This window comes from Muscardinus avellanarius, assembly GCF_963383645.1.
Source record: "Muscardinus avellanarius genome assembly, contig: SCAFFOLD_50, whole genome shotgun sequence".
Taxonomy (NCBI): domain Eukaryota; kingdom Metazoa; phylum Chordata; class Mammalia; order Rodentia; family Gliridae; genus Muscardinus; species Muscardinus avellanarius.
In genome coordinates this window covers 92896-114569 of record NW_027664462.1, presented here as the reverse complement: position 1 = coordinate 114569, position 21674 = coordinate 92896, and the positions used below count along the sequence as shown (strand labels likewise).

Genomic DNA, 21674 nt, shown 5'->3' with positions numbered 1-21674 from the left:
TCCCACAGGATAAGGCTGCTCCTCACACTTCTGTCTGACAAGCTCCTGGATCGTCCCAGAGGCCTTTTCTTGGACGTGACCCTGTTGTCTGGGAAGGTGCTGATGGAAGCTGGCAGGGCTCCAACCAGGGCAAGTCTGACCTTAGCCTCTTGATGCCTAAGGCAGGGCCACCCTTTGATGAGGTCCTGGGCTTGCCAAAAGAACCACACCAGGCCCCGGCTTAGTGCTCCTCCCAGGGGATGCTGTGTGAGCTGTGGTGGCTAGCAGCTGGCGAGTGGCTTGACTGTAGCTATCATCATATGCTGAGACCCACTCTTTGTAAATGGAGTCATCAAGAGTCCTTAGCTCTTTCTTATCAGTAGTGTGGACAGCTGTAACCTGCTGCCCAGTAGACGTGGAACATACATCCTGTGTGGCATCTCTACATGCAGGCCCTGCCTGCTGAATGGGCAGCAAGATGACTTCCAGGTGAAGGGGGATCAGGTCATTTGTGCAGGGCACCTGAAGGTCTGTCTGCAAGACAATGGCTGTCCACTCCGTGTTACACACAGCCCAGGAAACAGGAGCATGCACTGCCAGAGAAGTAGAGTGAGCCTGCAGTTGATGGGGAGGTCAGGATGAGGAGGGCACGCACGGCACAGGGATTCATGCTGGGAGGAAAGCTCAGGACCCCTTTTGCTGTGAGATACACACTCCCCTAATAAATTCTGAGGGTGTGAGATTCCAGGAGGCTGAGAGAGAGTATGGTCATACAATGAGATTTCTGGGGACAGACCCCCCCGCCCCCCCGGACACAAACTACTACTTTACCTAAGTAGTGTTTTTTTGTAGCTTTTAAGCAACATTTTACTTCCACTAACACAGGAAGAAAGAAGCCCTGGGACATAGGTCTCAACTCTCCTTAAGGTCCTGTGTGGGCGCTTGCTCCAGGGCACCCCTCCAACCCCTCCCAGGATGGAGCTGAGGGTGGGAGGCAGGCAGGACCACACAGCCGTCCTTGGGAGCACTGGTTCTGGCTCTTTGTTATTTCCCTCCTCTAAAGATATCAACCCAAGTGTTGGCCTGGGATGCAGCTTGGTGTCAGAGTGTGCCCTTGCTCGCCTGGCAGGTGCGAGGCCCTGGGGTCCAGAGCAATCAGTCAATCACTGCAAGTCACATTTGCTATAGACAAAAAAAAAAAAAAGGAAGCTAAAATGACGACGCCCCCAAGCTGCCCTGCAGCCCCAGGTTGGGCTCTTTTCTGACCAGCCAGTCAGATCTGGAAGGATGTCCAAACCACCCTCCCAGCATGCTCCCCTGGGTATACCACATGCTCTGGCCTCTAGAGAGGCCACTCTAGGCATTGAGGGTAGCACCGCCTGCTGCCTCTTCTCCACGCACGCTGCTTCCCTGGGCATTTGGTTTAGACTGTTTTCTGTGATAAAATTTACATAACATAAAATCTGCCAATTTAACCATTTTTAGTCTACAATTCGGTGGTTTTAGTGTGTTGTGAAGCTACTGCCACTATCTAATTATAGGACATTTTAAGTCTCCCTGCAAAGGAACCCGAGCCTCCCAATACCCTCTTCTCTCTACCACAGAGCCCCTCTTCTGCCTTCTGTCTCTGAATTCCTGATCTGGATGCGTCATCTAAACAGACCAGGTGGCTTGTGGTCCCGGTCCCTGTCTGGCTTCTTTAGCACCACATGATGCTCCCCTCCCAATGCCTACATGAGGTTCGCCCATGTAAGTGCTTCATTTCCTCTCCTGGCTGAGGTACTCGGGTGTGCAGAAACACCACATCTCTTTGATCATCCAGGCACTGATGCATACCTTCACCTATTGTGACTAATGCTGCTGCAAAGATACGCACATAAGCGTTATGGTCAAATGGCAACCCTATGGTCATATGGCAACTCTATGTCTATGTTTTTTCTTTTCTTTTTTCTTTTTTCTTTTTTTTCCTGCAGCACCAGGGATTGAGCCAGGGCCTTACACATACCAAGCTTGTGCTCTTACTATTGAGTTCCCCGGCTCAAGTTTAACTTTTGAGGGACTACCAGACTATTCCACAAGCAGTGTTGGAGGTTCCCATTTCTTTTCTGTATTTCAGTTCGATTTCCTCTTTACAGTAGTAACCCTCGTAGGTGTGAAGTGGGTTTGTTTTGCATTTCCTTTGGAACTGTGATGGCCAACATCTTTTCATGTGCTTGTTCGCCATTTGTATATCTTTTTTGGAAAATGTCTATTTAGATCTTTTGCCCATTCTCTTTCTCTTTTCTCTCTTGCCTTTTTATCTTTCTGTGGCACTGAGATTGAATCCAGGGGCACTGAGTCACATTCTCAGCCCTATTTTGTTTTATTTTTTGCGGTACTGGAGATGGAATTCAGGGTGTTCTACCTCCGAGCTACACCCCCAGCCCTATTTCTTATTATTTATTTTGAAACAGAATCTTACTAAGTTGCAAAGGGCTTCACTAAGTAGCTGAGGCTGTCCATGAACCGTGATCCTCCTGTCTTAGCCTCCCAGATACTGAGATTACAAGCCTGCACCATCACGCCTGGCTTGTTTCTTTGTTTGTTTGTTTATTTATTTATTTATTTATTTATTTATTATTAATTTTTGGTGGTACTGGAGATAGAATCCAGGGGCTTTCTACCTCCAGGCTACACTCCCAGACCTATTATATAATTTTTGGAAACAGAGTCTCGCTAAGTTGCTCAGAGCCTCACTAAGTAGCTGAGGCTGGCTTTGAGCATGTGCAATCCTCCTGTCTCAGCTTCCCAAGCATGGGGATTACAAGCGTGTGCCACCACACCCGGTTTGTTTTTTATTTTGAAACAGGCTCTAAGTTGTGAAGGTTCTCATTAAGTTGTTGAGGCTGGCTGTGAACCTGCAATCCTCTTGTCTTAGCCTCTCAAGTACTAGGATTACAGGTTTGTGCCACCATGCCTGGCTCCTTTGCCCACTTTCAATGGAATTTTTTAGTCTTATCATAGACGCGCATATTCTTTTTATATCTAAAAACAAGTTCCTTCAAAGGTTTAAATGGTTTAAATATATTTTCTTCCATTCTGTGGGGTATCATTTAATTTTCTTGATAGTCATCTTTGGTGCACATCAGTTTTAAATTTTGATGAGGCCCAATTTACCTACTTTTGTTTTTTTCATTTTTTATTGGTGTATTATGGCTATCAATCTTAATGGAGTATAAGATGGAAGAGACACACAGGCCCACATCACTCATTTAGCCCTTCCCCAATTCCCACCCCTCTCCCTGCCCGCCCTCCTTCTCATGTTTGGCTTAGCAACTGACTTTGATGTTTGCCAGTGTACATCATGTACATGATGGAATGTTTCTTCCCACTCCCATCCTCTCAGTCAAGTTGCCTTACTTGCTCATCTATGTCTTCTCCTTCTTCATCCAGAGTTCCTCCTGTGACCCCTTTTCTCCCTAGCTTCTGCATATTAGGGAGAGCATCCTATTTCTTACTTTTTGTGACTGACTAACCTTACTTGGCAATATGTTCTCCAGTTCCATCCATTTCCTTGCTACCTAATTTTTCTTTTGTTACATTTGTTATTAGCATTACTATTTAAGAAACTGTTCCTAATCCAAAGCCACATTCCTGTGCATTTCTGAGCACAGTGGCTCAGAAATATAAGTTTATAAGAACAGAAACAGCCGGGCGTGGTGGCGCATGCTTGTAATCCCCGTGCTTGGGAGGCTGAGACTGGAGGATCACACAGGTTTGAAGCCAGCCTCAGCTACTGAGTGAGGCTGTCAGCAACTTAGTGAGACCCTGTTTCTAAATAAAGTATAAAATAGGTCTGGGAGTATAGCCCAGAGGTAGAAAGCCTTTGGGTTCCACACCTAGTACCACAAAAAACAAAACAAAACAAAACAAAAATAAACAACAACAACAACAACAAAAAAAAAACCAGAAACACACACACCACCCATGCTTCTGCCTGCCTTGGAGGGGTGGTCCCGAGTGCCAGGCACTAACAGAAGATGTCTGGCCTAGACTGATGCAAAAACAAACCAAATGACAATCGGAGCAGGAAGTTCCACTAAAGAAACAATCTCCCCAGCCTTGCGAGTGTGACATACACCAGGACCTGCGTTGCTTTGGGTGCTGAAAAAGTCTACCACACAGAAGAAGATGCAGAACTGCTGCGGGCCAGGGCCAGGGGCGCAACCTTCTCAGAAAAGGGAAGAGAGGCTGGACCTGGTGATGCCCCCTGGACCGAGGAAGACAGCAGAAACAGATGCTGACTTTTTCCCGTTAAATGGGTTTCTTCAAACAAAGGTTTCTTCCTGCGAGCTTCACAGTTAAACAAAGCTAGCGCTCACACCCCTCACTCTGCTAACAAGAAACTATCCAGGGGTCTGAGAGGCCTTTAGTCCTCTCACTACTGCAGAGGCCTCTACGCTCAGTCCTGGGCAGTACCCAAATCCCCCAGGGACTCAGTTCTCAGGTCGAGAGTAGGTATGAATGCCGTGTGTTCTCAGTTCTAGCACCAGCTGTCTGGCTTGGTCCAAGTCTCGAGCCACTGGCCACTGCATGAGCCTATGGGCCTTGGGGAGCTGTTTACCATTTCTCAGCCCAGTAATGAGAGCTATAACTTGAGGCCACACCAGTGACCAAACTCCTCCTCTCAGAGGCCTGCACTTCCCAAGTCCACTGAAAAGGCTTATCACAGGGCTGGGAAGAAACAGAAGTAGAAAAGTCCCCTGCTGCTACAGCATCTTATGCAGATCTTCACAAAGCTCGATCAGAGGATCCGCAACGGCGTAGATCCCCCATGAAGTATGTCTAGCATTCCTTTCTTCAAAAAATTATTTTAGGATTATTTGGATCAATACGTATAATTAGAATTTTATGTATAAGCATTATAAATAAAACTGATGGGCAACGGCCTGTGAGAGACTCAGGCAGCAGAGACTTTTTCTCAAGGATAAAGTTTGGGCCAAGGATTAAGTTCAAACTGACCTTAATTAGGGTTTGGGTCAATGTATAAGATTAAGCTTAAGTCAGCCTTGTGAAGTGAGACAAAGCATACTATGATTATTTAAATGTCTGACACCCTTGCCCTAAACTCTTTTCCTGTCCTTGGAGTTCCTGCTTGCATGGCTATACCCTTGCTTTTCTTTTTTTTTATAATGTTTTTTTTAAATTTATCTTTATTGGTGCATTGTAATCATACATCACATTGGAATACAAGACTTGAGAGGATATACAAGCACACATCATCCAATTAGCCCTTATCCACTCCCCATCCCATTCCCTCCCCCTCCCTCGATCCCATGCTTGTTTGGTGATTAACTTTGACACATTTGTTTATGTACCTCCTGCATTTTAAAGAGGCTCCATCCTCCCCTATTCCATACCCTCTGATTGCTCACCTTAACTGCTTCGCTATAGATCCCTTTCTATAACTCGACCTCATCCTGTTGCCCCTTTCCTCCTAGTTATTGCTGCGAGGCTGGGATCAGAACCTGATGTGAGGCAAGGCCGGTGCTGGGGCCTCCGAGGCCAGGATAGGAGTCTGTTGAGGGGTAAGGCCGGTGCCAGGGCCAGCGAGGGGAGCCTGCCTTGAGGCTAGGCCGGTGCTAGGGCCACCGAGGCCGGGATCGGAGCCAGCCGAGAGGTTAGGCCGATGTGGGGGCCAGCGAGGCCAGAATCAGGGCCTCCCATGAGGCAAGGCCGCTGCTTGAGCCAGCGAGGTCTGGATCAGTCTACCGGGTAGCCAGGCCACTACTGGGGCTTTCAAGAGTGGGATCGGTACTGGCAACGTGGCATGCACAGAGAAATATCGCAGAAAATAAAAACCAGATACCCTTGCTTTTCTGCCAAAAAAGAAAATATAAAAATTGTAACAAATCCTAAATAAAGTGGAGAAGTTTAAACCTGGTCTCATGTGACAGCTCTTCTCTCATTCGAAACACACAAACCTCGACTCATGCTAGGGCTAGACCCCAACACCCTGCTGCCCTGTGACAGCTGCTCACCCATTTCCTTTTCGGTCCTCACAGCCAACACCACCTTGTAACTGCGACAGACACTGAGGTAGAAGGCCACAAGCAAGGGGAGAACCTGCGCTCACCCAGCCGAGACCCTGCTTAAGCACACGTGCTCTGTGGTGGTGAGGTGCTCAGGACAGCAGCGCTGCTCCTGCGTGGTGGGCGTCTGGCCCTCCCCAGTTTCCGCTGTAGTTTAGTTAGGCGCTACTGGATCTTAAGACTCTACAACAGCTGGGCCAGCCAAGGACCCACACTGCTTGCCCCGTGCACCTGACCCTGGTGGGACCCTGGACCGAACTCAGGACCACCCAATACACCTGGTGGGCTTGAGCTCGCAGGGATCGGGGTCTGGGCTGGAGTGGCCTCCAACAAGAACACGTTTTGTGACTCAGGTAAACCAAGGCACTCCACTGCCAGCAGTCCTGAGTCCTGGGCACCTGTATACCACCCCCCCAGGCCCCTAAGGCACCAGGCCCGAGTCCTACCAGACCATGTCAACATGCCCCTCCCTGGCTGAATACACCGGAAGGACCCCAAGCCTACCCCGACTCCTGCCCTGCAGAGGAAGAACCGCTAAGCCTACCTCACATGGAGGTGGAAGGAGTGGCCAGCCGCCTTCCAGAGCAGGAGAGGGACGGGGCACGTGTGCCCCATGGCTCCCCACATCCAGGGCTATCATGGCTACAGGTGTGGGAGGCTGGCGGCTGCTCGGCACAACCTGGCCTGCTTGTCCTCCAGCCGCCAACCCTCCTAGCTTGGGCGAGGACCCACTCTGGGGCCGTCCACGTGTCGTCCCAGAGCTGGCTCCACAGCCCAGCTGTGATTCAGCCTGTATTTATATGACACTGTAGTGGTTACCAGTGAGGACAACTGTAATTGAAACAACCGAAAATAGCTGCTGGCAGAAAAGCCCATACTTAGGGCAGACCTCCTTCAGCAACCCTCATGGCTTGGCCATGTCACCAGTCCAACTGTCTGCGTCTCTTTTTCAAAGGAGATTGTGAAGCCCCACAGGGGCTGGGGGATGCCAAGGAGGTCCTCATGGCCTGGCCACCGGGCCTGCCCCACCCTCGGCTCTGGGGCCAATCTCTCCTGATAAGCAGAGTCCAAGGCAGACAGGACAGCAGGCCCTTTGGGTAAGGACACTGGCAGATGCATCTGTGGCTCTCCACGAGCCAGCAGGAAATATCTATAGGCAGGACGTGCCTTTCTCCTCCATGGTAATGAGAAGGGGGTGGCTCCACCTTCAGGAGCTTCCAGGTGGCCTCAGGGAGGCTTTCTACCCAGCACCCAGGACCCGTAGCCCTGGGCTCTTTCCTCCAACTAGACCTCGCCTAAGAAGAGGTGAAGCAGAACCCAGTGGAGATGAAGGTTCAGTGCCAAAGGGAACACTGCCGAGGGGGTGCTTTCAAACGGCTGTGCGAGGAGCCATGCAGCACATGCATGGTCTTGTTTAAACTACAGTCCAGTGGCTTTCAGTGCAGGCTGATTTGTGTGGCCATCACCACAACCCAATTCCAGAATGTTCTCATCATCTCCCAAAGAAACCCGAAACTCCCGTTCTCAGCTCCCCACCCCAGTGCTGTGGCTTTCCCTGGTTTATGGACTACTCCAGAATTGGTAATGCAAAGCCCAGCAATACAGATGCAGATCTATATTCTCCCCTCGTGTTACAAGGGTCATGCACCCTGTGTTTTCTACTTAATATAGTAAAGACTGTAGATTTTAAGAACTGAACCAGTGGTCTTCCTGACATTTCAAAGAACCTTCCCAGTGTTCCTCCGTGAGACCCAGGTATGCAAATCCTCGGGGACAGGGAAGGCGCAGCCTCCTGGGAGGACCAAACCCCAGCTCGGGTGGGATAGCTATACATCTGTCTTCTGTCCAGCTTTGTGACCAAAAGATACCACACAGCCCAGAACTGGGTCCAGCAGAAGCCCTGGCGCACACAGGGTCTGACTTGCACAGTGCCCGGTATTCTACAGTCGAGTGAGAGATGGGTGTGGTGAGACCTGCACTGGGTGCTCAATGTCACTGAACTACGCTATGCCGTGTACTGTACCACTATATAATTAACTAGTTATCTTTATGTTAGTCTTGACACTCTCACAACAGCTTCAGCACATGTGCCCCGCCCGGCAGGTGGGTACACTGGAGGTGGGGCAGGGCCAGGGGGCCCACCCAGTGTCCCTGTCCCAGAGGAGGAAGCTCCAAGTGCAGCGGGAACTCTCACCACACCCTCTGTCCACACTCACTAAGTGTCGCAGCCTGGCTCGGTGGGTGAGAACTAGACGCGGGCAGCACGTGTTACGGTTGTGATCACTGAGATGAACCACTTCCCAGCAGGGAGGTGGAAAGTACAGCGATAGGGAAAAAACAGGAAGAGAGACTGCTGGCAAGAGGAAATCCAAATCTTGCTTACATTTCTGGAAAAGAGTTCACCGTGGAAATTTTTATATCTGGATTCCAAACCAGTGGAGGCAAATCACTTCTGCAGTACACAGCTGAATGCACTATAACCAAAGGTCTCCCGGCCGAGAGAAATGATGTGGCCTTAAAGCGAGCCCGGGCCACACGATCCACTGCAGCCCCTACAGCGGCTGGGTCTGAGCTGAAGGGAAGGTCTTTGTTGGTGAAGTGCCCGGACATCTGGTCCTCCATGGGAGGTGCTGTGGACACCCTGGAAGCAAAGACCCCAAGCACACTTCAAACAACTTCAGCTGAGAACACGTGTGCCCTGCTCAACCTTCCCTGAAGCTTTGGTTTCCTCACGTGCTAAGTGAGAAGACTCATACAGCACTGTTTTAAGAGTCATGTGATAACTTGGAAAATCTCTGGTTAGCAGATACATGTTTCTATATGCTCTTGGGCAAGAGTTCATCCCTCAGTGAGTGAGTGAGCCCCAGCGAAGCTAAGCCATGACCATCGCCAGCCGTCCTGGTTCTGAGGAGAGGATGGTAAGCCCAGACTGCCCCGTACTCGGCAGAGGGGTCCCTGGCCATAGAAAACAAGGTCTGGGGCATCCAAAGCCAAGATGGTCACAACAGAGAATTCTGGGAAGTGATGTTTGGGAAGGGAGCCCAGCTGGAAACAGCAGGAACTGGAACAAAGAAACCACAGGCCAGGTTTCCTGGGACCCTCTGGGGGGCCAAGGGGCCAGCTGTGCTTTGATGGGAATGTGATCAGAGGGTTCTCCTGGGGCCGCCTGCCAGGAACCACAGAGCTGCTGTGAGTCTGCCTTGGGCAGCAGCGGGAGGAGGGTGGGCAGGAGAGCGGCTCACAGACCAGGTCAGCCCCCTGCCACGGCCCAGCCACCACAGAGCCCCAGGACACAGGGGGGGCAGGCAGTGTGGAAAAGTAGTGGACAGTGTGGAAAGACTGACAAGAGCCTGGGAACTGAAGGAGAAAGAAAAGGGAAGAGAGAGAGGAACCCCAAGAGTTGCCAGCCCAGTGTCAAGACCTCTCCAGGGGTACACCGAAGGGCTTCAAGTGGGCTCTGGATGCCATGTCTGAGGCAGAGCAGAACCTCCAACAACTCTACTGCCATGGCTGACTTCTGGTCAAGGTGACTCAGCTTTAGGCACTGTAAGCACTTAATAGGACCACACACTCCACATGGACACATACCCATCAGTGGCCAGAAGCAGAGGGGCTGTCCCCTCATCCAGGGCTGTCTGTGGGCCAGCCCTCACCCCTTCTCCCAGCTCTCAGCCAGTCTCCAGCCCATACCCTGCTTCTCCCAGCCCAGTCTCCAGCCCTCACCCAGCCTAGCACTTCTATATTCTTCTGAAGACAATTTCTTTCAATGGAACAGCACACAATGAATTCAGAATCACCAGCAACATTTGTATCTTGTCAATCTGAGAACCACAGGCACTGGGGACTAAAGGGACTCTATGATAAAGAGTCAGGATTTGCTACCTTGAGTTTCTGGTGCTTTTTTTTTCTGGCAAAAATACCTCACATGCATAATGCATGATGAAACATAGTTTATGAACAAGGCCCATCAACAAATTCTCACCACACAAAGGATGCTTCAATCAGCCCCTTTTATTTTTTTTAATTTCTTATTTTTACTTTTTTTTGTGGCACTGGGGATTAATCCCAGAGCACCATACCTCTGAGATACACCTCCAGCCCTATTTTACTTTTATTTGGAAACAGGGTCTCACTAGGTTGATGAGAGTCTCATTACTTGTTGAAACTGTCCTTGAACCTGCTATCCTCCTGTCTCGGCCTCCCAAGTACTGGGATTACAGGCATGTGCCATCATGCTTGGCTAACTGGCCCCTTTATGAACCCATCATAAATATCTCAACTCAACTGGGCGTGGTGGCACACAGTTGTAATCTCAGCATTTGGGAGGCTGAGACAGGATCTCCATTGGAGGCCAGCCTCAGCTACTTAGTGAGGTCCTTTGCAACTAAACTGTTTCAAAAAGAAAGAGTAAAAAATAGAGCCAGGGGTGTAGCTCAGAGGTAGAATGCCCCCGGGGCCCATCCCCAGTACCATAAATAAATAAATAAATAAATAAATAAATAAATAAATAAATGTCTCAACTCAAGGTGTTCAAATGTGGCTTCTCCATGGAGACCAGGAGCTAGCCCTTGTGGATTTGCCCTTTTCTCTGCAGGCCTCTGAAAATGATCAATAAGGCAGCCCTGTAACTGATAGCCCAGCTCCAGCACTTGTCAGAGCCCAGGTGTCAAGCCCATCATGAACCTATCCACAGTCAACATAGGAGTGTTGAGTCTGCCTCGGTGAACAATGGCCTACAAGCTGAATCCTCCAGGGCACTGTGGGCTGCCACACAGTCTGGGCTGGCTGACCTAGGTGAGGAATCCAGGCCAAAGGGGGAAGAAACAAGAGCTGGGCCTTTGAGAGGTCACCTCTCCATGACCTCAGTGTCAAAGGCAAATGGCCCAAACTCAGCCCTGGCTCAACAGAGCCCAGGCTCCACGTGTCTCATCCCACCAGTGTGGACAGTGAATAAAACACTACAGGTCTTCTCTTCATCCACACAACACAAGGCGTCTCCCAGAGCCCCACCCACTGCGGCTCACTTGCTGGCCATCCAGATGTGCACCCCAGACACCACCACAGAAGCTTGATGTCCCCCAGCCTTCATACTTGCTGAATCACCCAATCCAGTTTTCACTGACTTAGCAGTGAGCTCCTGTGGGCAGAGCCTGTGCTCGGAGAGCAGGAGCCACATCGGAGGAGACACAGTATTTGAGGAGAGACTAAGCACGTAGGGAGTCAGGAATGAGTGCTCACCCACAAGACCCCAGTTTGGCCAGGGATCCAGGGCTCCTGTGTTGTGTTGCTGCAGGCTGAGCAGCTTTTGAGATGGTTGACATATTCCTTCCTTCTAAAAACAGGCAGCAGGAGCCCGGCGTAGTGGCCCACGCATGTAGTCCCAGCGCTTGGGAGGCTGAGACAGGAGGATCGCACAGGTTCGAAGCCAGCCTCAGCTACTTAGTGAAGCTCTCAGCAACTTAGTGAGCCCCTGTTTCCAAATAAAGTGTAAAATAGGTCTGGGAGTATGGCCCGGAGGTAGAAAGCCCCTGGGTTCCACCCCCAGTACCACCAAAACAAACAAACAAACAAACAAGCAAACAAACAAAAAGTAAAAAAATAAAAACAGGCAATAGCATGCATAACCCTAACCTACCCTGGAAATGGAGAAACACAGTCTTGTTATATTTCCTGAGCAGTACGCTGCTTCTGGTTTAAACAAGTTCTGCTGCTAAGCCAATCCTGCTAACACAAGTGGCCTCAGAACCAATTGTTTAGGCTCCAGCTTATTACTGCCCCAAGCTGGCACACATGAATGTGTTCACTACCACACAGTGGGCTGCTCTGATGTGGAGAAAAGAACAGATGATAATTCTGTCACCCAACACTTTGGCCACTGAGGCAACTCGCCAGTGGGTACAATCTGCTCACAGGCACACCATCCCAGATGCCCCTCAACCAGAGACCAGACTCCATGGGCCCCACAGCCCTCACCCCAGGCGCAGGAGCAGGTGGGAATCCTGCAGGCTCCCGGCTCCCAGGCGGTGGCCATCCATTTGCCCAGCTCTGTGCTGTCCCAGCAGGAAGCTGGCCTTTGCCATGAGTTTCTATGCCACACAATAACAGTCTTCAAAGATACATTTTTTTCCAAATGAAAATGGAACCAATTCAAATGTTACTCTGCTGCCCTGCTAAGGAGAGGAACACTGGAGGTATGTATCTTTTAAAAACACATGCCCAGAGCTGGGCATGGTGGTGCATGCTTGTAATCCCAGCACTTGGGAGGCTGAGACGGGGATCATGGTTCACGGCAAGCTTCAGCTACTTAGTGAGGCTCTTTGCAACTAGTGAGACCCTGTTTCAAAATAAAGAATAAAAAAATCGGGCTGCAGGTAGAATGCCTCCGGGTTTCATCCCCAGTACTGGAAAAAAAAAAAAAAAGTCAGCCAGCTGTGGTGGTGCATATTTGTGATCCCAGTAATTGGGAGGGTGTGACAGGAGGATTGCAGGTTTTCAGTCAGCATCAGCAACTTATTGAGACCCTCCACAACTTTGTGAAATACTGTTTCAAAATAGAAAATAGGGCTGGGGTTGTAGCTCAGAGGTAGAATGCCCCTGGGTTCAATACCCAGCCCCCCCCCCCATGTTGATTAACAGAGAACTCATGGCATTTAATTGGAGTCATACGACTTACATGCCCATCACAAAAGGCTGATTTGTATCTTCATATATCTAGATGAGACAGAAAACAGTGTTAGGCCAGGCAACCCCACAGCACACCCATGACAGCCAGTTCATGCAGCTCTACATGCAAAAGCATCTGCTGCCAGGGAGAGGCTGGAAGGGTCTCGCCAAAGACTCAGTGTCACCCAGGGAGAGATGACGTCCCCATCATCTGAGCTTCCTTTCAAAACATTTTATAAACAGAAAAGGTTGAATATATAAAATATGACTAGGAAAAAGGAAGAAAAGAATCAGTGTGGTGAATCTGAACTCACTATTTTGATACGAGGTGCCTGCCGGGATGCTGGAGACTAGTGAGGTGCTTGGCCCTCATGGAGAGACTGGAGGAGAATGGGCACAGCCCAGGCTGTGTCTGCTGGCCCGGGCGGCACATTCCTGGGGCGGTGGGTGCCTCTGGCTGTGTGGCTTCTCGAAGCTGCATCAGCACATTCTCCCCACGCCCACTCCAGGGAGAACGTGCTACAGACATGTTGTTTTCTCCACGTTCCCACGGTGGCCAGTGGGAGGCTTTTTGCCCTTTTTTTTTTTAATTAAAGAAAATAAAAACAGAAAAAGGAAATCTTCCAAACACACAAACTTCCAGGAAACTGTGCAATACAAAAGCTCACGTGTCTTGTGGAGGGGCCCTGCACCAGAGGGGTGCAAGCCTGACCCCATGTCTGTCCCTGTAAACACAAGGACACTAACAAGGCCAGTTCAGCAAAAACTTGCCCTTGAGGAAAGTGAGTGAGATGGGGAGGGACAGAAAGAATTATTTATTTTTTTGGTGGTACTGGGGATGGAACCCAGAGGCTTCCTTCCTCTAAGCTATACTCCCAGACCTTTTTTCTATTTTATTTGGAAACAGGGTCTCACTAAGTTGCTTAGAGCCTCACTAAGTAGCTGAGGCTGGCTTCGAACCTGTGCGATCCTCCTGTCTCAGTCTCCCAAGCGTGGGGATTACAAGCGTGTGCCACCACGCCTGGCTGCAGAAACAGTTCTGAGAGCAAGTCAGTCCCACTTTAAAACCCAAAAGCAGCCGGGTGTGGTGGCGCATGCTTGTAATCCCCATGCTTGGGAGGCAGAGACAGAAGGATCGTGCAGGTTCGAAGCCATCCTTGCTGGCTTAAGAGACCCTGTTTCCAAATAAAATATAAAATAGGTCTGGGAGTGTAGCCTGGAGGTAGAAGGGTTTCATCCCCAGTACCAACCAACCAACAAACAAGCAAAAAAAAAAAACAACAAAAAAAACACAGGCATATGAATCCAAGAAAATCATGAGCAGGATTCACATACTTGATACTTTAAAATTCTGCCAGTGTCTAGGATTGAATTCTCAACTATTCTATTTATTTTACTTTGGAGAACATACTTATAACTTTTCCTACCTAGCAATTCACCTAAGTGAAATCACAAACACAACTTCATGCAACCTCTGACAAGTCTCAATGTTTACACATGTGTTCGTACTCTAGGAACCCCAAAGAGTACTCCAATATCCAGGCAGGCAGCAGAGAGAGCACGTACACCTCCCCAAGCCCCTTGCATCCAGGCAGGGCCTGAGGCAGTAACGGGACCCCAGGTGTGCTGGTATGCAAAAGACTTATTTGATGGTTTAGTAGTGTTTGCACTCCTGTTTACTCTGCTAAAAGGAGAGCGTCTTAAGGGTCTTCTCTGACTTGGTCCTGTGCTCTCTGGCTAGGGCCAGCTTCCCAAATGCTCTATTGGGCTTGGGCATGAAGGTGGCGTAGGGGTCCCCCCCATCCCCCGGCTTGCAACCCAACATCAAATATGAGTCCAAACTCTTCTACTGGACTCTCTGTTCTGGAGCTGCTCCTCCTCTAACTTCAGTGGGCAAGGCTTGGTGAAGGCAGAAGGGTAGCTGCTACTTACCAAGGGGAGGCCAAAAGCCATCCCATGGGCCGAAAGGCCATGTAGTCCTCAAGAAAATGTCCCTGACCAGGTCCCAGGAGGAGGAAGGAAAGGCTACCCCTGATCTGAGGGCCAGGCCGCAAATGCAACATGATGTTCTATACATGGGGTTCTTGGCCCCCTGTGTTCAGTGAGCCCTGCAGAAATCTGATGGTGACTGGGAACACCTTGGAATTATGTTTAAAAGTATAAAATAAGCTGGGCATGGTGGCATACACTTGTAATCCCAGAATTTAGGAGGTTGAGACAGGAGGATCCTGGTTTGTGGAAAGCCTCAGCTACTTAGTGAGGCCCTCTGCAACTCAGTGAGACCCTGTTTCAAAATAAAGAATAAAAAATAGGGCTGGGAATGTAGCTCTGAGGTAGAATTTCCCTAGGTTCCATCCCCAGTACTGCGAAAAACAAACAAACAAACAAACAAACAAAAAAACCCCAAAAAACATTAAATAAAATATAGGGGACTACAAGGAAATATATTATTTTGAAGGCAATTATCAGACTACTATAATAAAGGTGTGCTTATGTGCTTTCTTATTAGCATGTAACAACATGCTATTATTTAAAAATAATAATTACTGTAAATGACTTTTAAGCCATCTAGATATAACTCTCACATGATGTGGAAATATTTGTGACTCGTACTGGTGGCAGCAGCAGCAGGTGCAGCATATCCTGCTGGGTGTGCCTGCTCACCCCTCCTGAGGACAAGCAAGGCCAAGTGCCCGCCTGGGCATGCCTCACACCTGGGGGCTACCAGAGTAGTACAGTACTACCAAGGGAAGAGAAAAGTTTTAAAATGTTGAACAAAAATGTCAGTTAGAAAGTTCAAGGCATGCATCTGGGCCACCACATCAGCAGCCACAACCGGGAGAGCCCCCAAGCATGCACTGGACTAAACTCAAGGACCAGGCCTCTCAGACCTAAATTTGTTGGCAGGAGCTGCTGAATCACGCCGGCGCCAGGCCCAGTACTGTAGCCCCTGGCAGGACCTCTAAAGGGCCAAGGGCAACCTAGGGCCCTGGACTCCAGTAGGAAGTGACCAATGGGAACCACCGGAAGCAAAGGGTTGAGGTGAGAGAAGGCCCAGATGCTGACTGACCTGACAAGCAAGACCCCATTCCCATGGCCAGCCCTGACCCCCACCGGTGAGCTCAGATCCCCCAGACCTGGCCCTGCCCGCTCTCCTGCCCCACCCAGCATCTCTTCTTTCCCATGACCTCTCTCCACAGCTCCGCTTTGCGCCCTCCTAGGGCCCTTCTCCCCACCGCCCTTGCTCTCTCCTGTCACTAATGTGAGGAACCTTTGTGAAAGTCCAAGCATTCACACATGTTGGATCCTGAAAAGAAAGGTGGACACAAGCCAGGGAGCCTGACTGAGGTTGTGGCCAGACAGTAGAGCACCTGAGCCACCAGGTAGCCAGTTCGGACAGTTCTGCTGAGATACAGCTTAGGTGACATTCACCTCCTAAAGTTCACAGTATCACATTTACAGAGATCTAGCGCCTCAAAAAGAAACCCCATCCCTCAGTTTCTCTTCTCCCTTCCTCTGGAACCACAGATCTACCTTTTGTCTCTATGAAGTTGGTCATCCTGGACTTTTCACATACAACCAACTCTTGTTGTTAGTCCCAGTTCTGACGTTCCATACAGTCATTGGGAATGCTGAGCAGGAACTGTGGCTGGAGCAACAGGGGAAGGTCACCGCAGCCTCTGTCACCACACCCTCACCCAATGTCGACACACCACCCGTGCTCCGTGTCTCTGTCTGAAGACACCTGAATGTGGACTATCACGTCATGGCTCTGAACTCGTGGTGGTGATGAGGCCTGGGTGTAAAAGCTGCACACGGTGAGTGGCCTGCGTGTTGGGCTTGGTTCTCTCAGTATACTGTGTTTGCACTCATTCACATGGTAGCATGTGCCAGCTTCATTTCTTTGTATGGCTGTTGACATTCTATTGTATGAACACATACATTTTGTTTATCCACTCCCTGGCCAAAGGACGCACTGGGCTGTCTTTGTCCTCTGGTTGTTGTGAAAAGCAGATGTGAACATGTGTGCAGGACTCTGTGTGGACCGTGCTGCCCATGCTAGTGTTTGGCTGGGGTTTTATGCCTATATTCAGGAAGGATGCTGGTCTGCAGTTCTATTGCCATGTCCTTGTGTGGTTTGAGGAAAGAGACTACATTAAGCGGAAGATTTATTAATTAAAAAAAATTTTTTTTGGTGGTACTGGGGGTGGAACCCAGGGGCTTTTCTACCTCTGGGCTACACTCCCAGATCTAGTTTATACATTATTTGGAAGCAGGGTCTCACTTAGTTGCTGAGAGCCTCACTAAGTAGCTGAGGCTGGCTTTGAACCTGTGCGATCCTCTTGTCTCAGCCTCCCAAGTACTGGGATTACAAGCATACGCCACCATGCCTGGCTGGAAGATTAATTTTTTAAACATAGTTGTGAGTTTATTTCAACATATATTAGAAGAATGCTGGCTTCATTTGTGATAGGAAAATAGGTTCCTCTTGAAACATATTTAAACCATATATCAGAATGGAAAGCGTCTGTCCAACATCCCGGCTGTGGCTGCTGTGGAGTGGGGGCCATGGGTGGCAGTGGAAGGCTGTGGACTGTGTGCGTTGACCCTGGGGTCTCAGCCACAACCAGCTTTCCTCAATGACCAACTAGTGTCTGTCTGCTCATGAGGGCACTTGGCTGTCCACAGATGTACAAGGGCCCAGCCCTCCCACCCTGCCAGGCATCTCCATAGTCAGAACCTACTGAGGTGAGAAAAAGGCTATGAGCTCCCTGGTGATGGTGCCAGGCTAGGACAGTGTGTACAGAACCAAACAAGGCTTGTGGACACGGGACCCCACACTAGTTCAGGAGACAGATGTTGCCTTCCCAAGAGAGGTCAGGGGCAGCAGTTTGAGCACAAAACCCCTGAGGGTGTCTGAGCTCAGATGATGACGTGATTTGGGGTAGGCAGCAACATGCTCACACTGAAAACACCGGCGAGCAAAAGACACTGTGCAGATGGGTAAAAGCTGTGCTGCTACTCTGAGGGCAGAGTAAGGAGGAGAAATAAATAATAAAGACTGAGTGCAGGGCCTCAGCCAGCACGCAAGCTGAGGAGGCAAAGCTGTCTGAACTCAGCTCAGCCTCTGTGCAGACCTCAACTCCTCAGCCAGCGGACATGAAGACTGGCTGCCCTTGGGAGCGAGGCTGGGAGGTGGGGCCGCTGCAGCAGTCAGGGTCATGCTGGTGGCTTGGGGTCTGGTGGTAAAGGACAGCAAGCCACTCTGAGAGCTATTAGTGACTAATACACAGAGAAGACAGAGAAGGCACAGCATCCACAGATTCCTGAGTGATAAGCGGGGTGAAAGAGTACAGGCACCAGTTGGTAGCGTGGCCACCACAGAGGGAAGGAGGCCGAGAGCAGAGTGGGATGCTGCAGGCTGAGCAGAGCCCTGCAAGGACCATGGAGGGCCCCATTCCCCCGTGATGTCCTGCTGCTGCAAAAAAGGGACAGCTCTGCTGGCCTCTCAGCACCTCACGTGGACGTGCTGGCTGGGCCAGGACTGCAGAGTAGGCCTGCAGCGAGGTCAGGGTACCCTGTTGTCCCCCATTGCCACAAGCAGGAATAATAGGTAATATTTACAGAGCACAGGCTGTGAGCTGGTGTGGTGCTCAGCACAGAGCCCCATGGTAACTTGGTGGCCTGGATCACTGGCACCCTCATTTTGCAAACAAGGATACTGAGGTGCAGGGCATAGAGGGCTGGTCGGCAGCTGTGAACTCCGCAGCCAGCTCCCACACCGCACTCTCCTACCCTCTCGCTCAGCACACCACTGTGCATGCACCAGCCCCTCTCAGGCTCCACTGCACAAGGTCCCTGCTTTTCAAGGGTCCCCAGTGGATGCTCTTCGAGGCAATCAGTGCTTGATGTGCACACAGCAGGTCCACACCAGGGGAGACAAACCTCTCCAAGTCAGTGTTCACTGTGCACACAGTAGGTATGCCCCAAGAAGGAATAATCATTACCAAATCAATTACAAGATGTCATTTTCCCAATTTCAAGCCTCAACTGCAGTTCCTTCTTTCCCTTAGCATATTATTCTAAAGAGAGGATGTTCTCCTAGTTTCCAGATGAGAAAAAAAATCTAAAATACATTTCTGAGATATAAGCAGCATGCGGTCTCACAATGAGTCTGCAGCCACCCTGGTCAACCACCAATGTTAGTGGTTTGTCTTCACATGAAATGACATTACTATTACTTACATCAAGGGTAGGCCTTCAGAGCTAAACATTAACCAAAGTTATAGTTTTAAAGTTCACACTTTCCCGCATCCCTAACAGGATATGGAAAACCACACTAGTGACCTCGAGCCTCCCTCTCAGCTGCTGACCAACTAACCCCTCTTCATGGCTAAGTCCCCTGCTCCAGCAGAAATACTGAGAGTGTCAGTTTGACTTTTTCCTCAGTATTTAAAGGCCAAAGTCCACACTAGCTCAGGTGGAAAATACAGAGTAGCTATTATTAAGTCTTTCTAATAAGTTCATGTTGACCAAAAATTTTTAATTTCTTTAGTGTCGTACTATAGAAGATTATCTCCTGTATTCAAATCCTACAGCTAGAAAATAGAATCTCATTGTCCTATAATGGCAGACAAAATTGACAACTATATTTTCCTTAAGTAAGTGCTGAACAAGTACAGCAGCTCATTCTCCTGGGTACCTCGTTTCTGGATGAAGACTCGGAGCAGAGGATTCGCACTGGAAACAGCCTTGCAGAAGTTGTCATCGTTGTTGATGGGCAGCAGGTCTCCATACACATCCGCGTAGCCTATGGTTACTTCTGTGTTGGAGAGGTGGTGGGTGTGCACAACTAGCTGGTAGAAATCCTCAAACTTCCCGGGCTTATGGCGGTCCAAGGAGAACCTTCGGAATTCAGCCCCGAACTACAATGCAAGAAATGGAGATAAACCAGGAGAAGGTGCAGTGTGCTTATGGAATAAGCAAGTGGTTACTCTATCCGGCCCAAGAGTCACTGATGGTGAGCAAGGATGCAGGAGTGGCTCACTTGCCCACACTGATCATCCAGTCTTGAAAATATGAGCAGACAGTCCAGTGGGCTCAGCTTGTCTGGAAAGCAAGGCCAAAGTTTGTTATAGATTTGGAAGAAGGCAGAGTGATGAGTCCACACTAACTCTTTGGGGATTTGAGGAGGGCCTGCACCACAGTAAACCTAAGAAAATCTAGAGACAGGAAGGGGAAGCATGTTCCAGACTTTTCGATAAGGGCAAGGCAAAGCCCTATGGGTTTTAACTCTGAGCCAGAAGTATCCTGATTGATTTGTATTATTTATTTATTATTTGTGTATTATTTGTGTATATATGTATTATTTGTGGTACTGGGGTTCCTGGAAACCCTTCTACCTCCGGGCTACACTCCCAGACCCATTTTATACTTTTTATTTAGAAACAGGGTCTCTTAAGCCAGCAAGGCTGGCTTCGAACCTGTGCGATCCTCCTGTTGCAGCCTCCCAAGTGCAGGAATTACAAGCGTGCACCACCACGCCCGGTCTGATTTGATTTGTATTTTAAAAGGACCTAAGGACTGTACTTTAAAAGGATAAGAAATGAAGATAAATTAGAAAAAAAGGGGGGGGGGCATGACATCAAGGTCTGCTTCACAAATCCCAGGCAGATAGGATGGTGGGTTCTGATACTGACAAAAAGCAGAACCAGTCTCTCTTCAAAAGAGAGCACTAAACTCTTGCCTTTGAACTGTAATCGGTGGCCCCACAGGGGGCAACGCCCAGGGGCTAACCTCTTTCCTGCAGACACTGGCCTGGGCCCAGCTGCCTACAAGCTGCCTGCAGAGGTCCTGGCAGCCTTCCTGAAGACCTGGGCTCACCCTCCTCCACCCCCACATCACTCTCAAAGCAGCAGGGGTGCAAGGATGGGGCCCTGGTTTGCCTGGCCCAGCTGCCCATGGAGCGGCCCTCAGCTCCTGGAGGCGTCCCAAAGACCCAGGATCACCTCCCACATCAGTGCAAGGACTGACAGGGCCTGGTTGCCTGGCCCAAGGTCTCTGGCTTGGGACATGCTGCTGTCCCTTACTTGGCAACAGGGAACTTTGCTCTTCAGTATAATTTAAAATTAAGTAAATGGGCTCCAAAATGTACAAAAGTTAAATGTCTAATGTTTACACACACCAGTCATTAGATCATCTATCTGCACATACCAACAAGCTATAGGCAAATCGTTGAGTCACAGGGCAGGTGGCAGAATCATTTGGGTACCCCTTGGAGTTTGAGGTGTGGTCCAAGAATTTGTGCTTTTAAAAGTTCTCAGAAGAAGTTGCGGCCAGTGATCTGGGTGCCACGCAGAGAACCCCTGACTTGGGGGCCAGCCACCTGGACTTCCAAAGACCCTATGAGACTGACTCACCCCATCCCCCCGCCTCTCGTCCAAAGCAAGGCCAGCCTCTTTCCCACCTGCACCTGCACTCAGTGGTGGGGCAATCTGACTGGTAGTGTGGGAGGCCTCCCTTCAGTGACTGGCCCAAAGTCTAAAGGCCTCTGCCACACATCCACTAGGGGAAGCAGGGTGCCCCAGAGCCTGGGGTCTGCTTCCCCCTGCTCACTGCTGTCAGAGCTGCTGAGCAAACCTGAAGGACCCCCGCAGCACTCAGAGATAGGCTGGCTCCCTCTCCCAGCACCTAACCCCAGGGTGCTGATGTGGGAGGTGTGCTTGCAGCCTCACACCCAGCTGCAAAGCCCCGAGACACAGGGACAATGCCTACAACACCATCTGTATGTGTTCTTTCTCATCCTCTATCCAATCAGAGCACAAATCACTCATTCCTGAGCAGGTAGCCCTCCAGTATTCCATCTTGCACAGCGATGTCTTTTGACCCCCAAAGCAGCCCTGCCAGCACCATCTCTCATCACTAAGCACAGGAATGCCCTTCTCCATGACGAGACCAGAG

The 21674-nt window shown here is 49.8% G+C and overlaps 1 protein-coding gene across 1 annotated transcript in view; it reads right to left on the bottom strand.

The window, feature by feature from the left end:
- The window catches only part of PARD6G (par-6 family cell polarity regulator gamma), a gene marked incomplete at both ends in the record, with an annotated part of 62851 nt that overhangs the window by 9471 nt on the left and 31706 nt on the right, over positions 1-21674 (bottom strand). The window contains one exon of the mRNA XM_080720097.1: positions 19417-19639. Coding sequence (XP_080576223.1) covers positions 19417-19639 — 223 coding nt within the window. The remainder of the gene's footprint in view (positions 1-19416; positions 19640-21674) is intronic.